A 23,337-nucleotide genomic window follows, 5' to 3' on the forward strand; every position below is an offset into this window, starting at 1 on the left:
ACTCCAGGGGGTCCCTACCTGTGCTGGGGTCCAGCAGACTTGACAGCTCTTCTTCTAGCAGTTGCTTCACAGAGAGGTCCTCTTCAGGATCCAAAGGCCCTTCCTCCTGTTCTGGGTCTGTCTGGCCTCCAGCCCTTGCACTTGGGCCATCTGTGTCTGGGATTGCACTCCTGCAAAAGAAACCAACCAGTCCATGGGTAGGGACATTCCCATATAGATTCATTCATTCATGCCCATTCATGTTTGCATTCATTTACCCATATAGGGAACTGGATACACAGCCTGGCCTCTAGAGTCAGACCAACCTGGATCATGTGATTCCCGCCCTCCTCTTACTCTGTTTCCTCATTTGTAAAATGAGAGTAATAAATAACACCCACCTCACAGGGTGTTGTGAGGGTAAAATGAGACGTTGTAGGTAGAGGGGCCTACCACAGAGCCTGGCACATTGTAAGCACTCAGCAGACAGAAGTGAAGATGAGTTCATTGATATCATTCTCGTTGCCCCTCCCATGTCTAGGTATTGCCTGGCACACAGGAGGAGTTTAGTAAACCTCAGTGGAGCCAGTGCAGCCGTCCATCCGTCCGTAGGAGAAGGCTGGGATTTTTGCCTGTCTCATTGCCTGCTCCCTCACTGATGCTCAGAACAGGGCGTGGCACACAGTGGGTGCTGAATGAGTGACTGAACATTCCTTCCTCCCTACTTTAGGCCAAATCCTAGGCCAGAAGAGCAGACCTATGGAGGGTGCAGCCGGAGTGAGGCAGCCTAAAGCTGCTCAGAATCTGCTACCTGCACCCCAGTCTCCTGCTGTCTCCATCCTGGTCCCTCTCTCCCATAGACACTTGGGGACAGGCCTGGACCCTCATCCCAGCAGGTGGGAAGGCTACCTGAGGGGTTTTAAGGCGTAGGAGTCCTTCTGTTTGTTTGGTTTTGTTCACCTGTAGCCATTTCTGCTGCTGTGAAGAAATGAGCAGGGAGGTGGCAAGTGTGTGGGTGATAATGACAACTAATGTTTTTGAGCAGTGAGTCTGAGTCAGGCCTTATGCGATGCAAGGTCCATGCACCGTCTTATTCAAACCTTCCACACCTGTAAGGGGTTCTCTTTAATCAACCCATTGTACAAATGAGAAAACCAGGACTTGTGAAGATTTTGCAGGTTGCCCAAGGTCCCCATAGATTAAGAGATAAAGCAAGAATTCAAATCCAGGCCAGTGTGACCCTGGAGTGTGTGGACTCACCCCTGCAGTACACTACCTCTCACCATCCTTGTAAAAAGAAGCTGTAAGTTGTCAGGGCAAGAGCACTGATGCAGGAGTCAGGAACTCTGAGAGCTGGTCCCAGCTTTGCCACTCACTTGTTACATGACCTTTAGCAAAATTGCTTCAAGGGGAAAGGAGTTAGCATTGTGTGTGCACCTACTATGTGTCAGTTGCTGGGCTATGGGCTTAGAATACAATTGATTATGAAATCCTCACCCCATTACCACAAGGGAAATGGGATGGGTTCTGTTTTACAGATGGGGAAACCAAGGTCCTGAGAGATTATCTCACTTGCTCAAGTTTACATAGCTGGTTTGAATCAAGCTACTCAGAGCCTCAGTTTCTCCATCCGTAACAAGAAGTTGGATTTGATGTTCTCTTAAGGTGTCTTCAATTCTAGGATTGCCCAAAGGGACACGCCCACACAGCCATGTCTTTAGTGGGGAGCCTTCATATTATGTTTATGGGTCAAGAGAAAGAGAGGTGACAGTTACAGATATAAAGGCAATTTACAGCACCTCTGTAATCGGGACAAATACAGTCTCAGGGATGAGGTCATTTCCTTGGTGACTACTGTATTGATGGTATTTATCAATACAGCTAGTTAGTCCTACAGGACTTCTAGGTCCTGTAAATACTATCAATACAGTCACCTCACGACCAAAACTCCCAGGGTGGGAGGATGGATGCTGTCTGCTGCACCCTCCCAGGGGACCGGTGTCTGACTTGTGCTCACCCTTCCTCACTCACAGAGGCTGCAGAGATGAGGGGCGGCCAGTAGGGGCCTTGAGATGCCTGTAGGGGCTACGTGCTGCTTACCTGCTGCCTCCTGGCTTGGCCAAGTACTTATTTCCTCGGTGGTTTGGTTTGGGCTGGAATTGGCCCTGATGCAGCAAGGACAGCAGCTGGGAGATTTGCTACAAGACAGGAAAAATCTGTTGACTCCACACAATTCCGACTCAGCACACTTCCTCGCCGGATGTTTCCCTCAATGCCGGTGCTTTCTTTTTATAGTCTTTCCTCTGGCTTCAGATGTTTGTGTGATCAGATGGGGGATGGTGCCCAGTGACAGAGACAGGGACCTGGGCGGGCAGGTCCCCTGCTCTGTCATGTCACCCCAGGACCTGAGTGTCTGAAGGAGAGCAAGAGGACCCTCTGGGCCCGTCCCCTCATACTCATTCCTCCGAGTGTCCTGCACCTGGTGGACTCTGAGAGATGGGGTGAAAAAGGCATTTCCTGACCATCAATTTGTTGTTACTTTGATGAAGATTATCTTAAAGAGTTATGTTCCCCTTTAGCAGTATTTGGACATTCGGCCAATTTTTGTTGACCAGATGTACGACTATGTTGTAGAGAAGGCAAAATGGTGTCATTGAATTATTCATTTATTCATCTTTTCATTCATTCAACAAGTACTTAATAAGTGCCACGCAGGGTGGTTGCTATGGGAGTAAGAAGGAGAAGGAGCCCCAGCTGCTGCCCTCAGTGTGGTCACATCTGTCAGGATGTGAAGGTTGCAGGCAGCCCCACAGGGAGGCTGGCTGGAGATCAGGGCAGCGAAGAGTGTTTACCACAGGGGTTGCCTCTGGGCATAGGGAAAGAATGGGGGCTCTGTGGGAGCAGAGGGCCCCTAACCCAACTTGGAGCAGGGAGGAAGCAGGGGGGTGGTACTGGATTAAGTTAATTCATTCATTTCAACAGATGTTACTGAGTTCATACCACATGCCAGGCACCTCTGCTGAGACCCAAAGGCTCCATAGGAGTTTGGCAGGTGGAAAGAGAATGAAGGTCTGGGCAAGGGGTGGGGAGGTTTTCAGGCAGAAGCACTGCACACTGAAAGGCTGGAAGAGAAGGTAGAGTTTCAGAAAGACTGGAGAATGGAGTAGGGGATGGGTGAGATATCACGGCCAGACCCTATAGGCCATTGGAAGGGAGAGGCAACAGATCAAGTCCTGGGAGGCGGAGTTCTAGTTCAAGGCCATTTGTAGCTTATTGTATAGCATTAGACAGGTTTTTAGACCTCCTCAGACCTCAGTTTCCTCATCTCTAATAGGGGGCTAGAAATACCCACATGCCGCCTTCTCAGTGTTGTCAGGATTAAATGGTTTGAAAAAGTTAAAAATCCTCTGCAAAAGCAAGGAGTTTGCACTGTTATTCCTAGAAACACTGCTTCCTCCTCCTGGGTCCACCCCCATTCCTCCCTCAGGAGGTCCACCATGCCCCTCTGTGCAGCTTGAGGTAGGAAGTGTCAACCTCAGAGGAGAGTTGGAAGAGGAGATGGCCAGGACTGGGGCTTCACTGTGACTTGGGAGACTCGGGGTCTTATTGCCTGCCTCAGGGAAGATCCCACCTCCCAGCCCAGGCCCAGAAGCCCTCTTAAGATACCTGCCACCCTTTGCTCAAGTGACAGCTGCCATTTCATGACATGACTCCCTACATGCCAAGCCCTATGCTGAGCACTGTCATTCAGGGTCACTTCACAGTTACAGCCCAGACTCGAATCAGTCAGACTCAGGTTCAAATCCTAAATATGTCCCTGCCCCAGTTCCCATCAGGTGGCCTTGAGGAATTACTTAAGCATTCTGAGAAAATTACTCAGTTTCCTCAACAGTGAAAAAAGTGCATATTAATGAGACCCAGGTCATATGGTGGGTTACGAGGTTTAAATGAGCTTATTAATAAATCCCATGATAAACAGTGATTGTCCAGTGGTATATAATCTCATTTAATTCTTACAACAGCCTAAGGGAAGAGATACCATTATGGCCATTTTGCAGAGGTGGAATTGGAGGCTCACAGGGGCTACACAGAAATTAGTGGAAGGGCTGGAATTTACACTCAGATCTGACTCTATGTGCTGCTGGAAAGATATGAGCATTGGGCAAGTTGCCTGTTACCCTCAAGTTGATCCCAAATGGGCACCTTTCTTTCTGTCACCTCAGCGGGGTCACCCACAGGGCCTATTCTCTGTTGTCCTGTCTACCAGCAGCCAGCACAGTGTTCAGCACAGAGTTTATCCAAAAAGCACCTGATAAATGGATGGATGAATGGAAGGATAAATGAATGGTTGGCTCTGGCAACCTCTGGGTCTGCACCGATCCCAGGGCAAGATTCCTAAGAGAACAGCTGGGCCATCTCCAGGTGGCTTCCTGAGGAGGGAATAGGGAAGGAAACTGTGTTTTGCTTCACAGGAAACCTGAGCTGATAGCCTGGCCAAACAGAAGTGTGCCTTGGGCGGGCAGCCTGGCACAGTGAAAATATCTGAGGTTCACAGAAGCAGATATGGGTGTGAGATCAGGCATCATCCCTGGAAAGGTTTCCCCACTTGTGTCTAGAAAATCCCAGGTCCTTAGACATTTTGACACTCATCATCCCATTTAGCCCTCACACTCTAAGGAGGCAGACACAGGGTAAGTTTGGTCTCATAATCCCCATTTTATAGATGAGGAAAATGAGGCTCAGATGTTGAAGGACGTGTACAAGGTTGCCCAGCTCCTAAGTGGCTGTGTTGAAATCTGAACTCCAATCTGCCTAACTGCTAAGTTCTAAGGTTATTTCCACTGCCCCATCCTGCAGGCCCAGCCGGAAAGCTCTGGGGTCTCAGACAAATTATTTGCAGCACCTGGGTTTGGGTGCAATGATGTCTATGCTGGCCTTCTTCATAGGGAAGTTGCCCAGATGAGATGAAGGCAGGCAAATAGTGGAGATGGAGAAGTGCTTTGAGGAAGTAATAGTAATAATTTGCTGAGTACTGACTACATGTCAGATGGACACTGTTCTACAGGCATTAAGAGCATTCACTCATTTTATTTTCAAGCAAACTTAGAAGATGGGTGGTGTTAACATAGACATCTTCAACAGAGATGTTAACTTCCTCTGCGGTTCAGAGCTAGGAAGAAGTGGAGCCAGGATTTGAACCCAGGTAACCTTGCCCAAAGCTTATACTCTTAATCACTACCTTTGCTGTGTGTCTACTTGTGAGGCACCATAAATGCCTTATAGGAATTAATTGATCAAATCCTCTGGACAACTCTACAAGGTAGATACTCTTACTATCATTTCTAATTTACAGATAAGACAACTAAGGCCCAGAGACAGTAAGGAATTTGCCTAGGATCACACAGCTAAGTTCAGCCGATCACAAAGCTGTGCCCTGAACCATTGCTACCCAAAGCATCAGAAAGTGCCAGGTGAGCCTAAGGAAGAAACATGAGGACTGTGCAGGTTATGGGGGTGTCTGATTCTGTTTCTGGTGGTCCAGGAGTGACCAGAGAAAGAGCTGCCCATGCCCCAGGTACCTGAACAGGAGGAGAATCCACAGTGAGCTCCTCCACGGGGTTCCGCTCGGCGAAGGCAGCCACAGACAGCCGGACCAGGCTCCGCAGGATCTGACGGGGCCCTGATTCTTTCTCAGGGGACACTTTGCCATTGAGATGTCGCTGCCGTCTCAGGGTTGCAGAGGAGGCTGGTGGGCTCTGTGGGGCTTCCTCACTGCCCTGGTCTCCAGCCAGCCTCCCTGTGGGGCTGCCTGCAACCTTCAGAGGCCTGGAACGTGGCTGGCCTGTGGCAGGCTGGGGCTCGGGGAGGTTCAGGTTCTCCCGGGAGGCATTCCTCTGCCTGGGATGGTTGAAAAGGAGGTTGACCGTGTCTTGCAGCACCTCTCGGCTCTCCGCCGGTGCTCCCTGGTTGCCTTGATTACGCAGCGTCCTGTACAGGGTCGGGGTGAGGTGGAAGGGGGCCTGCAGGCAGGGGTCCCAGCCTGCTTCCATCATCGCCTCCTTGTCCACATCTTTGTGGGACTGCCCGACTTCACAAGGCTCACCTGCCTGACCCCTGAGCACAGGCACGAGGTGGATGTCTGCCTTCTGAATGTGTTTCTGGGGCCTCTTGGGCTGCTGGCGGTAGGTGGACTCGGCCTCCCGACAGTTGTAGGCCCTGTTGTCCTTCTTTTCTGTCCGGCAGATGGACATGAACAAAGCCAGGATCAACCCGAAGATGCCCAGCAGTACAGCCAGGCAGATCACCGTCAGCATCGACATGCTCAAGGCCCCAGGCTTGCGGGCTGAGTCCCTCAGGTGGTCCACACTGGTGACAAACATGACCCTCAACAGGGCTCGGGTCTGTAAGGGGGGGCTTCCCTGGTCCTCTACTACTATCTCCAGCTCCCACTCACTCCCAATGAGGCTGCTGGCATTGGTGACATTGACGAACAGCTGCCCCATATGAGGGTTGAGGATGAAGAGGTGGGCTTCATTTCCACTGCGGATGCTGTAGAGGGGCTCTCCATTTGCCCCCGAGTCTGCATCTCTTGCCACAATGGTTGTCAAAAGGAATGGCCGGGAGCTGTGAGTGGCCAGTGGAGGTGTGTCAGTGCCTGCTGGACCCAAGCCATTGGGAGTCTCGATGGGCACCAGCAGGTGGCCTGTGGAGGCATTCACAAGCACGGAGAGGCTGGCTTTTCCATCGCTGAGTACAGGCTGGACCACCTCTGGGGCATTATCATTGGCATCCAAGAGGCTGACCCACACAGAGACACTGGATGCAAGCATGGGTTGCCCACTGTCCTCTGCGATCACCTGGAACTCGAAGCCGGCCATCTCTTCATAGTTCAGTGACCTCTGAGCAGTGACCTCTCCTGTGTTGGAGTCAATAGCTACTAAGTGAGCAACTGGGGAGTCCTGGATGCGGTATGAGACTTTTCCATTAATGCCCAAGTCTGCATCATGAGCCTTGATGGTAATGAGGTGAAGAGAGGGTAAGTTGTTTTCCCGCGTGGAGACTTCATACCTGCTTTTCTCAAACACAGGTGCATTGTCGTTGATGTCACTGATCTGAATGCTGAGCTGTTTCTTGGCTGATAAGGGCTGGAGTCCTTGGTCTTGGGCTAACAGAGTGAGGGTATATTTGGGCCACTGCTCTCTGTCCAGTGTGGCATTGGTTAGCAACATGTATGTGTTGCCATTAGTTCTTTTCAGCCTGAAGTGGCCCAGCTCTTGGCTCAGCCAGCAGTGGACCAAACCATTGTTTCCTGAATCCAAGTCGTCTGCCATGACAAGAGCAATAAAACTGTCCTTGGGAAGAGCTTCTGACACCAGTGATGGCTGGGAGGCCCATGTGACGTGGATGCTTGGGATGTTGTCATTGACATCCAGAACCTTGATGAGAACTTTGCAATGGGCTGGGATAGGATTGGGACCCAGGTCCCTTGCCTGGACATCCACCTCGTAGGCAGGGTTCTTTTCATAGTCTAGAGGTCGACGCAGAATGACCTGGCCTGTCTTGGCATCAATACTGAAGGTGTCCAGCACCTCTGGAGGCATGTGCTTACTGAGGAAGAACTCCACCTCCCCATTGGGGCCTTGGTCAGGGTCTGTGGCGGTCAGTTTTATGAGAAGCGTACCAGGGACAGCATCTTCTTGGATTTCTAGTGCCAGTGAACTCTCAGCAAACGCAGGGCTATTGTCATTGGAGTCCAAGACATTGACCTTGACCAAGCTGGTACCTGACTTGGGGGGGTTCCCATTGTCATAGGCAGTTAACACCAGATCAAAAAATGAATGGATTTCCCTGTCCAGCTCCTTCACCACTATGAGTTCTGCATGTTTGGTCTCATCAGGGCCCACAATGACATCCAAGGCAAAGTGCTCACTGGGAGACAGAGTATAGGTGTGCAGGGTGTTAGGGCCTGTGTCTGGGTCAAGAGCTCTGTCCAGGGGGATCCGGGTTCGCAGAGAGGCGCTCTCAGAGATTTCCAGCTCCTGCTCGCCTTTGGGAAACCGTGGCTGGTGGTCATTGATGTCCAGCACTTGGATCTCCACATGGATCAGAGCCAAATCCCCTGTGGCAAGCACATCAAAGGAAACCAGGCAGGGATCCCACTGTCGGCATAGCTGCTCTCGATCCAGCCGCTTGCCTGTGCTGAGCAAGCCTTCCTCAGAGTCCACCTGAATGGGGAGCGCCTGAGGCAGCTGCAACACCTGGAAGGCAGCCCCAGCTTGCCTCTGCCTCTCCTCCCGGCCCAGTTCCTGGGACAGCTTCCCGATCACTGTACCAGATGGCACTTCCTCTGACACTTGGTATTTCACCGTGAGAGTGGTCACCTCCTGACAATCCCCTAAAAGAAATAAGTAGCCACCTGGCCCCAAAAGCCCCAGCAGAAGTTGCAGAAGTTGCATCATGCTTACCGCCAAGTGGGCTAGATTCAGAAACCACTAGAGTTCTTTCAAGGCTGGACAAGTCCTCCAGTGTTTCCTGGATGGCTTGATCAGCCCCGTGCTCCTTCCCCCAGAGCTGCCGGCACAACCTTGTCCCATAGTTAGATGATTATGAAACAAGCAGGACCCCAAGGCAAGGCCATCTTCATTGGAAGCGATCTGAGATGTCCAAACGCCGATCAAGAATTGCCAGGGGAGACCCCCTACTGGGGAACTAGTTGGTCCACTTCAGCAAATGATGGACAAGAGCTGGTCTAAGAGGGACCTGACCCAGTTGAGCAGGATGTGGGACTCTGACTGCCAAACAGTTGCTAGGCTGGGGAAACAGAGAAGCAGCTTTTTCCTATGGAAACCCCACCTACAGGAAAAGGGAGGGCTGTGAGTTTCAATGCCAATTAGAGAAAGAGCATTTCCTGTGAAGCTAAGTGGCCTGCCGCTGAGGAGGATGAGGCCGGGGCTCCGGGGACAGGCCAGATGGGAAGCTGCTGTCCACGCAGCAAGGCGGCTGCTGAGGGAAAGGGAGCCTCTGCATCACCAAGTGAGCAGAAAACTTGAGCCTCCACCTGCTTGCACGTGGACTGATGCCCCTCCCGGGCAAGTCATGTTTCCTGTTTCTCTCCCCTTCCCCAACTCTCTTTGTTCCTATCTTTTCTCCCATTGTTCCCCTCTCATTCCTGTCTTTTTCCCAATCTTGTTTACCTCTCTGTCTTGACTCTGCCCTGATCACCCGTTTTTGTCTCACTGGAAAGCAGCTGTGATTAACAGAGCAGCCATCAGAGGTAAACTGCCTGAGTTCAAATTCTGACTTTGCAACTTACCAGCTGTGTCATCTGGGACAAGTCACTTAACTTTTCTGGGCCTCCATTACCTCATCTGTAGAGTGGGGATGGGAGTAAGAATAGTAGCCCTTTCAGCAGGAAACTGTGAGGATTAAACGAAATGATGTATGAAGGGCTTTGGCCTGGGCCTGGCCCCGAGTCACAGGCAGTGACGTTATTGCAAGGGGTGAGTGTTGTAATCTGCACAACTTGTCACACCCTATGGCTACCTCTGGATCTTGGATTGGCCCTGGGGCAGTCCCTGCCCACACTGACTTATGAGGGTGCCCATGGTCTTGATTCCAGAAGCTGCAAGAACCTGTGCAACTTGACCGTGTGGCTCTCCTCCCGCTTCCCTTCTGCCCCACCCCCCAGCCTTGAAGTCCATTGTTCTCTGCATCTGGTCCAGCCTGAGTCTCTGTCTGGGGAACCCCCAGCCTCCCACTCCTCTTGGAAGCTTTTATACATTTCCCTCTCCCACACCTTCCCCTCCCTTTCATCTATGTCTTTCCCCCTTCCTCCAATTCTTCTCTCCCCAGTTTTGTTTATAAGAGTCCCGTGAAGCACATCTCCTTTGCTGCCCCCAGCTCTCCTTTTAGATGTTTTAAGGGATGCCCTCCCTTCCACTCACCTCCTCATAAGGTGAAATTCAGGAAGGAAGGAGGTGAATGAGCAGTTTGCTTGGGTGGGCTTTGAGGTGGCCTTATTGCTTCTCATTGTGCCCTTCAGTTTGCTGCCCCCAACATTCTCCCAGCCTTATACCCACTTCAAGGTTGATCCCTGAGGCTCATGAAGCATTTGAGGTGATGAGAATGAAGGCCAGCTTCCCTAGATGGGTGTTTGCTACTAAGCCCTTGGGGCCAGAGATGCCATGTTTGGACCCAAGTGGCACTAGTCAGGGCTTATTGGCATGGAGGCCTGTGATCATCAGGACTGGGGTGGCTAAGGGACAGTCACCTGCACTCCTTCCCTTTCTCTCTGGCTTTTCTTTCCCTTAACTCCATATCCCACTCCTGAGGTTTCCCAACTATTTCACTGAAACCCATTAAACCATAGCAAGGGGCCTGAATCCAGGGCCACCTCCTACAGCATGGCCCTGGAGACAGACAGGCCACTCACAAGCTCTGAGACACTGCACAAGGGACTTAACCTCTCCTAGCCTCTGTTTCCTTCTCTGAGGGCTGTCATCCATCTCACAAGGTAGGGTAAGGACTCAGCACAGGGCCTGGCTCAGACAAAGCACTCAGCACATAGGGACTATGATTTTGCTGTTTATTATCTTCCAAGTTTTATGCCTCATATGCAAATGGCAAAGATGGCCTTGCATTTGTCCCTTCACTTTTTTCTTTGCCTCTTTGGCAGGAATCCCATTTCTCAGGTCTCCCTCAGCTTGGTGTGGGCAAGGTGCTGCCTAAGCTACTAGGAGCTCCTGGCAGCTCAGGGACACAAGGGTGCCCATTGCCCCCTGCTGGCAGCCCACGTGACAGTCTCACTGTCCGCCCCGCAATCGTCCCCCTGTGTGCCTCTGGCAGTGAACAAGGCAAGGGGCTGACAGTCGCAGGTGGGGGCAGGGAAAATGAAAGGCGAGAGGCCAGTAGAATGGCTCTGGAATCAGGCCTGGGGGTCCGGGAGGCTCCTCATGGAGGGCACACGCTGAATCCTGACGGACCTGGAGGAGTGAGCCCGAGGAAGTTGAATAGGCAGGAGACAGGCAAAGCTGGTGGCAGGGGCAAAATGGGCAAAGGCCCCAAAGTGGGCAGGCTGGCTCCTGGCTGTGCTGCAAGAGGGTCAGTGCAGTAGTGTAGGGAGGAAGGTTGGGCAGGGGACATAAGCAGGGGTCCTCAGATGATGCAGCGGCCTGGGTTCCCATGGCTAAGAATTTAGACCTTGTCCTGAAGGTCATGGAGTGCTTTTGAAAAGCTCTACGCAGGACCATGAGAACAGCGACCACATGCCAGGCCTTGTCCTAAGTGCTTTACCTACATCCTCTCATGACACACTCACAGCCATGCCATCACATTGAAGATGCTGAGCACACAGCGTTAGGTAACTTGCCCAAGATCACACAGATGTGCCCTCCAGAAAGGCCTTTTGGCTGCACCCTGGAAAATGGCTTGGAAGGGAACAGAGAAGAGGGAGGAGGGAGCCTAGTTGAGAGTAATGCAGGGGAGCTTTGATGCAGAAAACTCGTTTCCAGAGCGCCATCTGGTGGCCAAAGGCAGAGAAAACGGCACAGAGGCAGGGACCGGGGACAGCCACGAAAACAGGAAGTGGGTGCCTGGGGTTCATAAATATCCACAGCTCCAGCCCCGTGCTACACAGAAGAATACAACAGGAGAAGCTACTCACTGATGACAATAGTATCTCTTAATGGAAAACCTAACGTGGACCAAGGCCACAGAAGGAGTTATGGAATTCATGATAATTTTACTTGTGTTAACATTTATATTCTTCAGAGGACATTGTTTTATCTATATATATTTTACATGCAGTTATATATCTGTTGGGTGTGTGTGTGTGTCTGTGTTTTGACTGGGAATGTGAATGCAAAAAAATGATGCATAGGTCGCAAGAAAGTTTGAATTTAGATTTCATAGGTGGTTTTTATTTGTTTTATTCACACTGGGGACATGAAGCTAAGATTACCCTTTGAGATTTCAAAGCTGGCAAAAAAGGCCCCAGACTTTTTTAAGGTGATCACCTCTGGAAATGAGGTCCCCATTTAGCAATCTTCTCTCCTCCTTCTGGCTGCAGGGGTCAGCTGATCTTTAGCAGTCAAATGCCAAGGGGTGAATGGAGCTGTCACTAGAGTTCGCCTGGAAAGGCGACGTTTTCCTGAGTTTTGAAAATAGGTTTGAAGGAGTGGAGGTACTCTGAAATAGGTTTGAAACAATTGAGGACAGCCTCCCTTAAGTCCAAAATATTTTTTTAAAAAGGGCAGGATTAGAGTTTGTGCTTGAAGGCCTCACTAACCACCAACCTTGGGGTTGTTCACACTTGGGTTCTTAACCACAGGGAGGGCTGAGGGGTGAAGTGGGAAGGGTGGGGGGGTGGTCAGAGAATCTTCTTAAAACACCTGGAGTCCTAAGGAACCTTGAGGGGTCAGATTAGTAAGGTGTGACTCTGACCCTTGGAGGACTCCCAGGCCAGCTGAATGAAGGCCGAGATCACACCTCGCCCCTACGAATGTCCCGCTGGGCTGGCTGCCCACTTCCAGGGCTCTGGTCTTCCAGGCTTGCTCCTTGTGAATCTCCCCTGTGGTTGCCACAGCATCACCACCAAGACAGCTTTGGGGAAGCCAAGAAGTATCCTCCGGTTTATCCTAGGTAGGAAGGTGGTTGGACCATCCAAGCTCAGCATCTTTTTTCAGGAAGATCTTGTTGAAGTTAGATTCCTAGTCAGACCAGGAATCTTGACTGGGAGACTCAGGTAGATGTTCTGGGTTATCTGCTCCTAGCAGGGCACTTTGTGGACTTTGTTGAGACAGATGACAGGTGCTGTCTCCCACACAATGGCACCTGTTTCTGGGGTCAGTGCAGAAAAAAGAATGCACTTTGCAGGGAGAAATTTGCCAAGAAATAGGACCTTTCAAGAAATGAAAAAGCTTTATGTCTTGTTTAAGAGCAGCAGCTCTCAAAAGGGTCCAGATATCAAAGTCACTTGGAAAGCTTTACAAAATACCAGGGACAGGGCAAGAAAATTCATACTTTTCCCCTTCCCAGAATACTGCCAAAGAATAGTCTGTAATTGCCAGCTCAGTTCCGCACCCTTCATTTGGGACAGGGTTGGGGAATTTGATTGGACCTTTTTGCTGGAAAGAGAGGCTAAGTTGATTTACGTGATAAAAATAAATAGACGGGAGGAGGGAGATTTCTGCAATCTGAGAAAATTATGGAGAGCAATACAGCAGACAACAGCAGAGGCTGTGAAGGAGGTAGAATGAAGATGAAAAGGACTTTTGAATTCGTTATTGCAAATTATAGACCTCCTTCATGATTTTCAAGAAAAATACAAGAAAAGATTTGTATGTTCTTTTCCAAATTTATTTTGTGCGTTAGTAACCATAACATGGACCTAAAACTGGACCACTTGAGTTCTGGGTTGATAAGAGTTACACACACATGTCTTTCTCCCCAACCTTCGAGAGGAAGGGCACTACTTCTGGTGTACAGATTTCAATTTTGATATATTCTGGGTGATTCCGACATGCATCCTTATCTCCACCCCAACTTCATCGAGAACCACCTATTAGAAATTCTCAGAATCACCATCCCCCATTGCAAAGGCCAAACTCTATAGCGATCAGGCCTTTCTTAACCCAGCATCCTCATGGTCCCCACCTCTCCCTGACATGTGTGTCACTATTCATTAGAGTTCCATACTCACCTGGTTCTCTCTCCATATTTCTGCAGACTCCTCTATCTGCCTCTCTGGCTCCTTCTTTGGTTTTCCTTCCTTCTAACTCCCAGGTGCAGGCATGTCCCCTAGAAGCTATCTTCTGTCCTTTCCTCTACGTAGGGTTATTGGTCTAGAAAGGGGTTGCCAGATTTAGTAAATAAAAATACAGAGTGCCCAGTTAAATTAGAATTTCAGATAAACAATGAATAATTTTTAGTATAAATATTTTAATCTGACAACTCTTCCCAGAAATAATGTATGCTTTCAACACAAGTTCCTTTTTTTTTTTTTTTTAAGAATTTTGGTTTGCACAGTGAATTTGAAAATCTATTAGTAAACAGAAAAAAAAATCAAACATATTGACTGGGAGCATCATCTGTGCATGAATATTCAGAAGCGAACTCTGTTGATTGGCCTTGTTATGTGTTCAGCATTTCTGGGTGACTCCAAGATCGAACTGTTTTACACGAAAGAACCACCCTGGAGGAAGCCTAGATTACACTCATTTATTAAATCATTCGGTCATCCAGTCACTCATTTATTTGGTGGAATTTAGCATGTTCCTCTCTATTTACAAGGTCATTTTTTTGGCAAGGGAAGTAGCTCAAGTTGACCCACATTTTCCCTTCCTCTAAACCATTGGCTTGGTTTTTTTCTTCATATAGAATCTAATCGGCCTAATTCTCTCCTTGCTTCAGAAAGGCTCTTGCAGGAAGGAAAATGAGTCTTCCCATCGTTACATAAATTCTCATGGGGCTTCCCTTTATAAGTTTATGACAGCCAGGAGTTGAGCCTGGAGCTCTGAGAGAAACAGCCACACACTGATTTATGATGGCAGCTGCTGCTAAATCTCACCCCTCTTTCCTCCTTACAGAGCCATGTTACCTTGGGGTTACAAAACTCTTTTCACTGTTATTCAGGGGAATAATAATAAAATGCCAGGTTGCGAGTATAAACATGATCATTCTGTGCCTATTATTGTAAATCAAATTTTAGCTTGCATCAAAAGCACAGAAAACATTTTATACTGTCAGCCACCTCAAGCCCTTGTAGCAGTCTGTCTTTATATAACCCTGGGCTGACCTGACCTGAGTTATTGTTTAGGTTGCACTGGCCAGGGAAGCTGGTCACGCAGGTAATCTGGCTATTTCTCCTTACAGACCCAGCTGACCACTTTTCTTGAGCCAAGTATTGACTTGGTCTAAGCATAGCAATGGGGTTAATGATGTGGGCCCAGGGCACCAATTGCCTGGGTTCAGGGATTGGCTCTGTAATTTACCATCTGTGTGACGATGGCAAGTCAATTATCTATGATCAGTTTCCTTAGCTTTAAAATAGGAATGATGATGATGATGATGGTGCTATGTTATAGGGTTGATGTCGGGTTTAGCTTAGTTAACATACAGCACTTAGAGTGGGGCCTGGGATATAAGTAGCACTTTAAGCGTTATTTATCATTGTGCTTCTAGTGTAGGCACTTCCAATTTTTTAGGATGAAGCCTCTATTTTTTTTAATTTTGTTTTATTTTTTGAGACAGAGTCTCATTCTGTCGCCCAGGCTGGAGTGCAATGGTGCGATCTGGGCTCACTGCAACCTCTGCCTCTTGGGTTCAAGTGATTCTCCTGTCTCGGCCTCCCGAGTAGCTGGGATTACAGGTGCCCGCCACCAAGCCCGGCTAAATTTTTTTTTTTTTTTTTTTTTGTATTTTTAGTAGAAGCAGGGTTTCACCACACTGGCCAGGCTGGTCTCAAACTCCTGATCTCAGGTGGTCCACCTGCCTCGGCCTCCCAGAGTGCTGGGATAACAGGCATGAGCCACCACACCTGGCCCGAAACCTCTATTTTTTTTTAAAAAAACAATGTTTCAGAGGCCCACATGATAATAGACTTTTAAGATCTACATGATGAGCAAATACACAATGACAAGAGACCAGCAAGAAGTCAGGGACACTTCTGTACTGGGGTAGGGCTCATTACAGTTCAGTTTTATCCAAGAGTTGGGCAGGGTTTTCCTCTCCACACTGCTGCCCCTCTGTGTTCAAGGGCTTGTTGCAGGAGTGCTTGTGAGTGGTGGCCATGGAAAAGGAGGCAGTCCCCCCTGGGATGGTGGGATGAGTTCAGCGAAGTTTCTGGACAGCCACCAGATGCCAGTGATGGATGGGAACAAATGCAGGCACCGTCAGGTCTGCTAACCCCTATAGTGACAAGCCATAGTTTGTGACTCACTTCTACTCTCCACTCCGTGGCCTGGGTCCCGACCTCTGGTCTAGGTGGTACACTGTAACCTCTCCTCTCCCTAGGCTCCGTCATCATCCGGTGTCCCTGGGGACAGGGGGTGGGAGTTGGGTCTCTTTCTCTGTCTGTGTTCTCATTCTCACCTATCCTTAAGTCATAAACTCGAATCCTAACTTCCCCAGGGCCTTCCCGTTTAGTTCTTAAGGCCAGAACTATTTTACTCTCTGTGAATTTGTTACAAAAAACCCTTATTCTCTGACAGGCTCCTGGAGAGAGTCAGACTGATGAGGAATTGGCTCTAACCCTGGCTCCACCACTGTGTGATACTGGCCAAACCTTAGTGCCTCCATCATCTTTAGCAAACTAGCCCAGGAACAGAAAACCAAATACCACATACTCTGACTTGTAAGTGGAAGCTAAATGATGAGAACACATGGTCACAAAGTGGGGAACAACAGACACTGGGGCCTACCTACTACAGGGTAGAGGATGAGAGGATGAGAGGAGGGAGAGGATCAGGAAGAATAAAAAGTACTAGACAATATTTCGTCACTGGGTGACGAAATAATCTGTACAACAAACCCCCGTGACACGAGTTTACCTACATAACAAACCTGCACATGTACCCATGAACTTAAAAGTTAAAAAAAAAAAAAAGTGACGCGGTGGCTCACATCTGTAGTCGCAGCACTTTGGGAAGCCAAAGCGGGTGGATCACTTGAGCCCAGGAGTTCAAGACCAGCCTGGGCAACATGGTGAAACCCCATCTCTACCAAAAATACAAAAATTAGCCAGGTGTGGTGGCGTGCACTGGAATCCCAGCTACTCAGGAGGCTGAGGCACGAGAATCGCTTAAACCCTCTACCGGGAGGCAGAGGTTGCAGTGAGCTGAGATTGTGCCACTGCACTCTAGCCTGGGTGACAGAGTGAGACTCGGTCTCAAAAACAAAACAAAACCCCAAAGTATAATACACCTGACTTCAACTTTATGACATTGCTGTCTTTTATTACATCTTTTTATATTAAAAATAAATAAATAAAAATGTCATAAATAGTAATTGTGTAAATATAAAAGGCCTTATTAAAAAAACAAATCTTAGTGCCTCAGTTTTCTCTTCTGTCAAGTGGGCACATAAAATTACCTAAGTCATAGGGTCCTGGGCATTTAAATGAGAGAATGTACGTGAAATATTTAGCACAGTGGAGGGCTAGGCACACGGGGAGACTGCAGTTTAAAAGACTAACCAGGCACATGAGACCAAAGACACAAAAGTCTGTTATTTTCCTAGAGTCAAAAACAAAACTTATTAGAAGGCTGTCTTTACCCAATCTTGTCCTCAAAATTGACTCTAAATCTTTAGTTCACTTTAAACATTCAGTAAATTATTAACACTGCTTTGAAATTCTCTTTCTATTCTCTCTATCCTGTGACCTCTGACATGATGTCACAATTCACCTTCTGCTCTGACTTTGTGAGAATTTCCCAAGCTGGTTGGTGCATGGGCTTCCTCACTTTTTGCATCGAAGAGGTCTCTGGTCTCCCCTCTCTGAGCACTCTGAGGTAGGGTTGCTGTGCGTTTTGCTCTTGGTCTAATTCCTTTGGCTAAACATGAATAATGATATTAATGAATGGCTTTGGAGATTCTTCTTCCATCCTTTGCATTTTTCCGAGATATGTTTCTGGTTTTGGTATCTATTAGAAGGGTATTTTGGTTTCTGTTTTGTGACAATCAAGATTTATAGTACAGAAAATTAGAAGTGATTATTTCTATTTCAAGGTTCTTTCTGTGGCAGCCAGGTAATCCCTTGGGTGCCCTGATTTGCTCACTTGGTTTTTTTCTCTCTCCTGGGTATAAGACCAACTACATAATTTACAAAGCCCAGGGCAAAATAAAAATGCAGCCTCTCATTCAAAAATTATCAAGAACTTCAAGAGGGTGAGAGCACAGCATCAAATCAAGAGCAGGGCACTTCTTTTTTATTTTAATTTTTCCATAAGTTATTGGGGTGCAGGTGGTATTTGGTTACATGAGTAAGTTCTTTAATGGTGATTTGTGAGATTTTGGTGCACTCATCACTCGAGTAGTATACACTGCACCCTATTTGTAGTCTTTTATCCTTCGTCCCCCTCTCATCCTTCCCCCTAAGTCCCCAAAGTCCATTGTATCATTCTTAAGAGCAGGGCACTTCTAAATCTGGGGCCCTTCTAAGTGCAGGGCCCTATGTGACTGCACGGGTTGCTGGCCCATGAATCTAATCCTGCCTGGGAGGCAATGGTGGTAAAAGCTTTAGAATCCTGTAGGCTTGGGTTAGAGTCTTAGCTCTGCAAGTTACTCTTTTGGAGGAAGAAATATATGAAAAAGCGGACACAGGAGCTTATTAGATTATGAGGAGCACATTAGTTTGATGGGTCCCAGGAGAAGGAGCCAACATTTCTGTATTCCACTTAAGTGCTGAGAACGGTGCTTTGTACCTAAAAAAATTTTTAAATTAAGACATAATTCACATGCAATAAAATTAACTCTTCAAAAGTATACAATCCAGTGGTTTCTAGTACACTCACAAAGTTATACAACTATCACTGCTCTCTAATTCCACAATATTTTCATCACCCAAGAAACACCATATCTATTAGCAGTATCTATTAGCAGTCACTTCCCATTCCCTCCTGCCTTAGTTTCTGGCAACCACTAAACTACTTTTTGTCTCTATGGATTTGCCTATTCTGGACATTTCATATAAATTAAAAACAAGATATGGCTTTTTGTGTTTGACTTTTTTTTTTTTTTTTTGAGACGGAGTCTCGCTGTTACCTAGGCTGGAGTGCAGTGACTCACTGTAACCTCTGTCTCCTGGGTTCAAATGATTCTCCTGCCTCAGCCTCCTGAGTAGCTGGGACTACAGACATGTGCCACCATGCCCGGCTAATTTTTGTATTTTTAGTAGAGATGGGGTTTCACTGTGTTGCCCAGGCTGGTCTCGAACTCCTGACCTCAGGTGATCCACCTGCCTCGGCCTCCCAGTGTGCTAGGATTACAGGTGTGTGCCACCACACTCAGCCGTGTTTGACTTCTTTCACTTGGCATAATGTTTCCGAGGTTCATCCATGTTGCAGCATGTATTAAGTACTTCATTACTTTTTTTTATTTTGAGACAGGGTCTCACTCTGTCACCCAAGCTGGAGTGCAGTGGTACAATCTTGGTTCACTTCATTCCTTTTTATAGCTGAACAATATTCCATTGTATGAATATAACATTTTGTTAATTCATCTATTGATGGACATTTGGGTTGTTTCCATTTTTTGGCTATTGTGAATACTGCTACTATGAACATTTGTCTACAAGTTTTTGTGCAAACATATGTTTTCAAGAGTGGAATTGCTGAGTCTTATTGTAACTCTGTTCAATTTTTTGAGAACCTGCCAAACTGTTTTCCAAAATGGCTGCACCATTTTAGGGTCCCATCAGCAGTATATGAAGGTTTGAATTTCTCCACATCCTCACCAATACTTGCTATTATCTGTCTTTTTAAAATAGACATCCTAGTGTGTGTAAAGTGGTTTCTCATAGTGGTTTTCATTTGCATTTTTCTGATGACTAATGATGTTGGCCATCTTCTTATGTGCTTACCAATTATTTGCATATCTTCTCTGGAGAATAATCTATTCAGATCCCTTGCCTATTTTAAAATGGGATTATTTGTCTTTTTGTTATTGACTTGCAGGAGTTATTTATAAATTTTGGATAAGTAGACCTTTGTCAGATACATATGATTTGCAAATATTTTATTCTATTATGTGGGTTGTCTTTTCATTTTCTTGATAGTGTCCTTTTGTTACAGGAAAGGGGTCCCAATCCAGACCCCAAGAGAGGGTTCTTGGATCTCACACAAGAAAGAATTCAGGGGGAACCCATAAAGTGAAAGCAAGTTTATGAAGAAAGTAAAGAAATGAAAGAATGGCTACTCCATAGACGGAGCAGCCCCAAGGGCTGCTGGTTGCCCATTTTTTATGGTTATTTCCTGATGATATGCTAAACAAAGGGTGGATTATTCATGCCTCCCCTTTTTAGACCATATAGGGTAACTTACTGACATTGCCATGGCATTTGTAAACTGTCATGGTGCGGGTGGGAGTGTAGCAGTGAGGATGACCAGAGTTCACTCTCGTGGCCATCTGGGTTTTGGTGGGTTTTAGCCCGCTTCTTTACTGCAAGCTGTTTTATCAGTAAGATCTTTATAACCTGTATCTTGTGCCGATCTCCTATCTCATCCTGTGACTTAGAATGCCTAACTGTCTGGGAATGTAGCCTAGTAGGTTGCTCAGCCTTATTTTACTGAGCCGCTACTCAAGATGAAGTTGCTCTGGTTCAAACGCCTCTGACATTTTGAAGCACAAAAGTTTTTAGTTTTGGTGAATCCAATTTATGTGTTTTTTTCCTTTGATGCTTGTGCCTTTGGTTTCATATCTAGGAAACTATTGCCTAATCCAAGTTCACAAATGTTTACTCCTACATTTTCTTCTAAGGTTTTTTTTTTTTTTTTTTTTTTTTGAGACGGAGTCTCACTCTGTCGCCTAGGCTGGAGTGCAGTGGCGCGATCTTGGCTCACTGCAAGCTCCGCCTCCCGGGTTCATGCCATTCTCCTGCCTCAGCCTCCCGAGTAGCTGGGACCACAGGTGCCCGCCACCATGCCCGGCTTATTTTTTGTATTTTTAGTAGAGACGGGGTTTCACCATGTTGGTCAGGCTGGTCTCGATCTCCTGACCTCGTGATCCACCCGCCTCGGCCTCCCAAAGTGCTAGGATTACAGGCGTGAGCCACCGCACCCGGCCTTCTAAGGGTTTTATAGTTTTAGTTCTTACATTTAGGTCGTTGATCCATATTTAGTTAATTTTTGCATATGGTGTGAGGAAGGAAGGGTATAATTTTAATTCCTGCTTAGCCTGACGATAATCATAATCACGTGACCCTTGGTAAGTTCTTGCACCTAAGTCTCAATTTCCTTATTTGTAAAGTGAGAATAACAAATGGTAGCTAAATCATAAGCTTACAGTGAAGATAGAAAATTTACGTAGAGCATTTATCACACTGCTTGAAGCATCCTAACTACTCAATAAATGCGGTCGGTGTTACAGTTATAACATGAGCGATGAATGCGTGCTTCCACAGTGGAGTGCCAGAAAGACCGGCAGCATTTCTGAGAAGGTAAACGGGAGGAAGTAGGCTTGCTTAGTCCACTTAGAGAAGCAGGTCTGGGATTGTTGTGAGAGTCTCTGTCCTAGGTAGACCACTGCCTCATGATCCCCTCTAGAGATTGGTAAAAATTCGAATTCTCGGGCCCCATCAGAACTACTGAAAAGAGCCTCCTGTGAGCACAGGGCTCGCAGTGGTGGGGGTGACGATGGTCGCGCCGGCAGCGCCGCCTTGGGCCTGCGGGAGGCGCCCGAGAGGCAGGGGCGACCACGGCGGCTGCGCAGAGTCCTCCCTATGCCGGCGGCCGCAGCAGCGGGATCCGCCTGGCTCAGCTGACAGCTCCCGAGAACGGAAGAGGCGGCGCGCCGGTTGAGCAGGGCGTCTCTAGTCCTGGTCGGCTGGCGGCGGTGAGTGGGCCCCAGGCAAGGGCGGAGGGCGGAACTTTGGGGTTCGGCACTGCCGGGCGGCCGGAAGGTACGGTGGGGATAGCTCTCGGGGCGCGCGAGGCAGAGAAGGGGACCGGGCTGGGACTGTACACTGGGCCTCAGTCCCTCAAATCCGGGACCGGGCGTCCGCAGCCCGGCTGGCCGGGACTCCCTTCGGGACGCTGAGGAGGAAGGGGAAGGTGTGGGCCCTGCTCCTTCGGAACGCCCCAGGCTGGCCAGCAGCTCACACACCCGCATTGCGCCCTCTGATCCCAGCGTTGGGGCGGATAGCTAGCCTTGGGCCTGCCCCTGTTTTTGGGCAGTCGCCCAAACGACGCCGCACGCCAAGTGGCGAGCTGAACCCAGACTAGGACACCCGAAGACCAAATGGATAGACACCCGAAGACCAAATGGATAGAATGAGAAGGAAATGGGGGTTAGCAACCTGAATTGAGGTACTGGATTCCAAGTGACAGCTTCACAAGCTGAAATCTTGTAGGGTAGGTCATGAGGAACTGTTGAAACTGCTTGGAGTAGAAGTTCTTAGCCCTGGCTGCATATTGGAATCACCTGGAGAACTTGAAAAACTACTGAGGCCTGAATTAATTGTTCTAGGGTGTGGCCTGGGTATTGAGATTTTAAAAAACAGCTCCTCAGAATTCTAATGTGCAGTCAGATGGAGAACACTAACCTAAAACCATAAACTGCATGAATGAATCTCTCATCCCATTTGCAAATGTTTTAACAGGAAGAAACAAAAAGCTTAATTCAATTAGCACCATATACTCCCACCTAGTAAAATAAAACAATGTGAAAGGACCTAATACAGTACATAGTAGGTGCTCAATTAATGTAAATTGATTCTGAATCTCATTCTTATCTCATTTGGGAGTTACACATCCGAGAATCTGGTTTTTAATTATGGTTTTGTATATAGTATTTTTGCATATAATTTTAGGGTGTTGATAGTATTCTCCATAACCCATCTATAGACCACACTCCCTTTTCCCCTCACCCCAGTGAAGAAGCCTAGCTCTAAAGCATTTAGAATAAAACTTAAAAGTTTGTGTTTGTGTACTCTTGTTTTAAGTATTTTTCTGTTACCAAAATTAACCTTGAGTGCCACTGGCAGGGTTAATTCATGAACAAGAGAGGAAAAACTGGAGGGGAATGGCAAATGAAGGAATACAAGAAGCAGAAGAGGAAAGGAGAAAAAAACAAAACAAAAAACAAACTGAAGAGGTTGTTTGTTATGGGGCATGGTGTCCTGTACTTTCATATGACCTTGGTGTTCCTCCTTAGCTCCTCCCATAGCTGAGGGCAGACAGATAAAAAGTCCTCAGTCATTGCTGGGGACATGCAAATACTCCTTTAACCACATGGCTCAGTTAGCCTGCCCTAGGAGAGTAACATGCACCTGTAGATTAGGATTGGCTATATGTTAGGATATGTTTGACTTAAGCGGTGATCATGGAAATTCAGAATTTTAATTTGGAGAGGGTCCTAACACCATCTTTTGTATTTCTTTTCTGCAAATGGCAGGATTTTCATAATATATGTAGTATGAGTTCCACATCTTGGCCTCTTACCCAGCTTCAGCAGTCTCAGCTCCACCAGTTAGAGAATAAATGGGATTTGCATGAACTCCACTCTGAGCTGAAATACAGACTGCGGTGTTAATATCCTTTTCTTCTGATTGTTATTAACAGGTACTAACTGACCTCAAGTAGAACATGTAATTGTGTCTTAGATAGGGATGCAGCTTAAGCAGAGCCATGAACTAACATCTCCTAG

General features: G+C 47.6%; 2 protein-coding genes across 11 annotated transcripts in view; one reads left to right on the top strand and one right to left on the bottom strand.

Moving 5' to 3' along the window:
• Nucleotides 1-21,228, bottom strand: part of PCDH12 (protocadherin 12) — a 25,682-nt gene extending 4,454 nt beyond the window's left edge. Inside the window, exons 1-3 of the mRNA XM_063604651.1 lie at nucleotides 5,559-21,228; nucleotides 2,080-2,177; nucleotides 19-170 (exon numbers count right to left, since the gene is read on the bottom strand). Coding sequence (XP_063460721.1) covers nucleotides 19-170; nucleotides 2,080-2,177; nucleotides 5,559-8,438 — 3,130 coding nt within the window. The 5' untranslated portion in view covers nucleotides 8,439-21,228. The remainder of the gene's footprint in view (nucleotides 1-18; nucleotides 171-2,079; nucleotides 2,178-5,558) is intronic.
• The window catches only part of RNF14 (ring finger protein 14), a 44,074-nt gene that overhangs the window by 2,596 nt on the left and 18,141 nt on the right, over nucleotides 1-23,337 (top strand). Inside the window, exons 1-2 of one of the 10 annotated variants that reach the window (XM_008954510.6) lie at nucleotides 21,406-21,525; nucleotides 23,086-23,252. The exons of 3 other annotated variants lie outside the window; for them this stretch is intronic. The gene's annotated coding sequence lies outside the window, so the exon portion shown is untranslated. 6 more of the 10 variants (XM_008954514.5, XM_003829110.5, XM_063604657.1 and 3 more) reach the window with 6 other exon arrangements.

This window comes from Pan paniscus, chromosome 4 (genome assembly GCF_029289425.2).
Source record: "Pan paniscus chromosome 4, NHGRI_mPanPan1-v2.0_pri, whole genome shotgun sequence".
Taxonomy (NCBI): domain Eukaryota; kingdom Metazoa; phylum Chordata; class Mammalia; order Primates; family Hominidae; genus Pan; species Pan paniscus.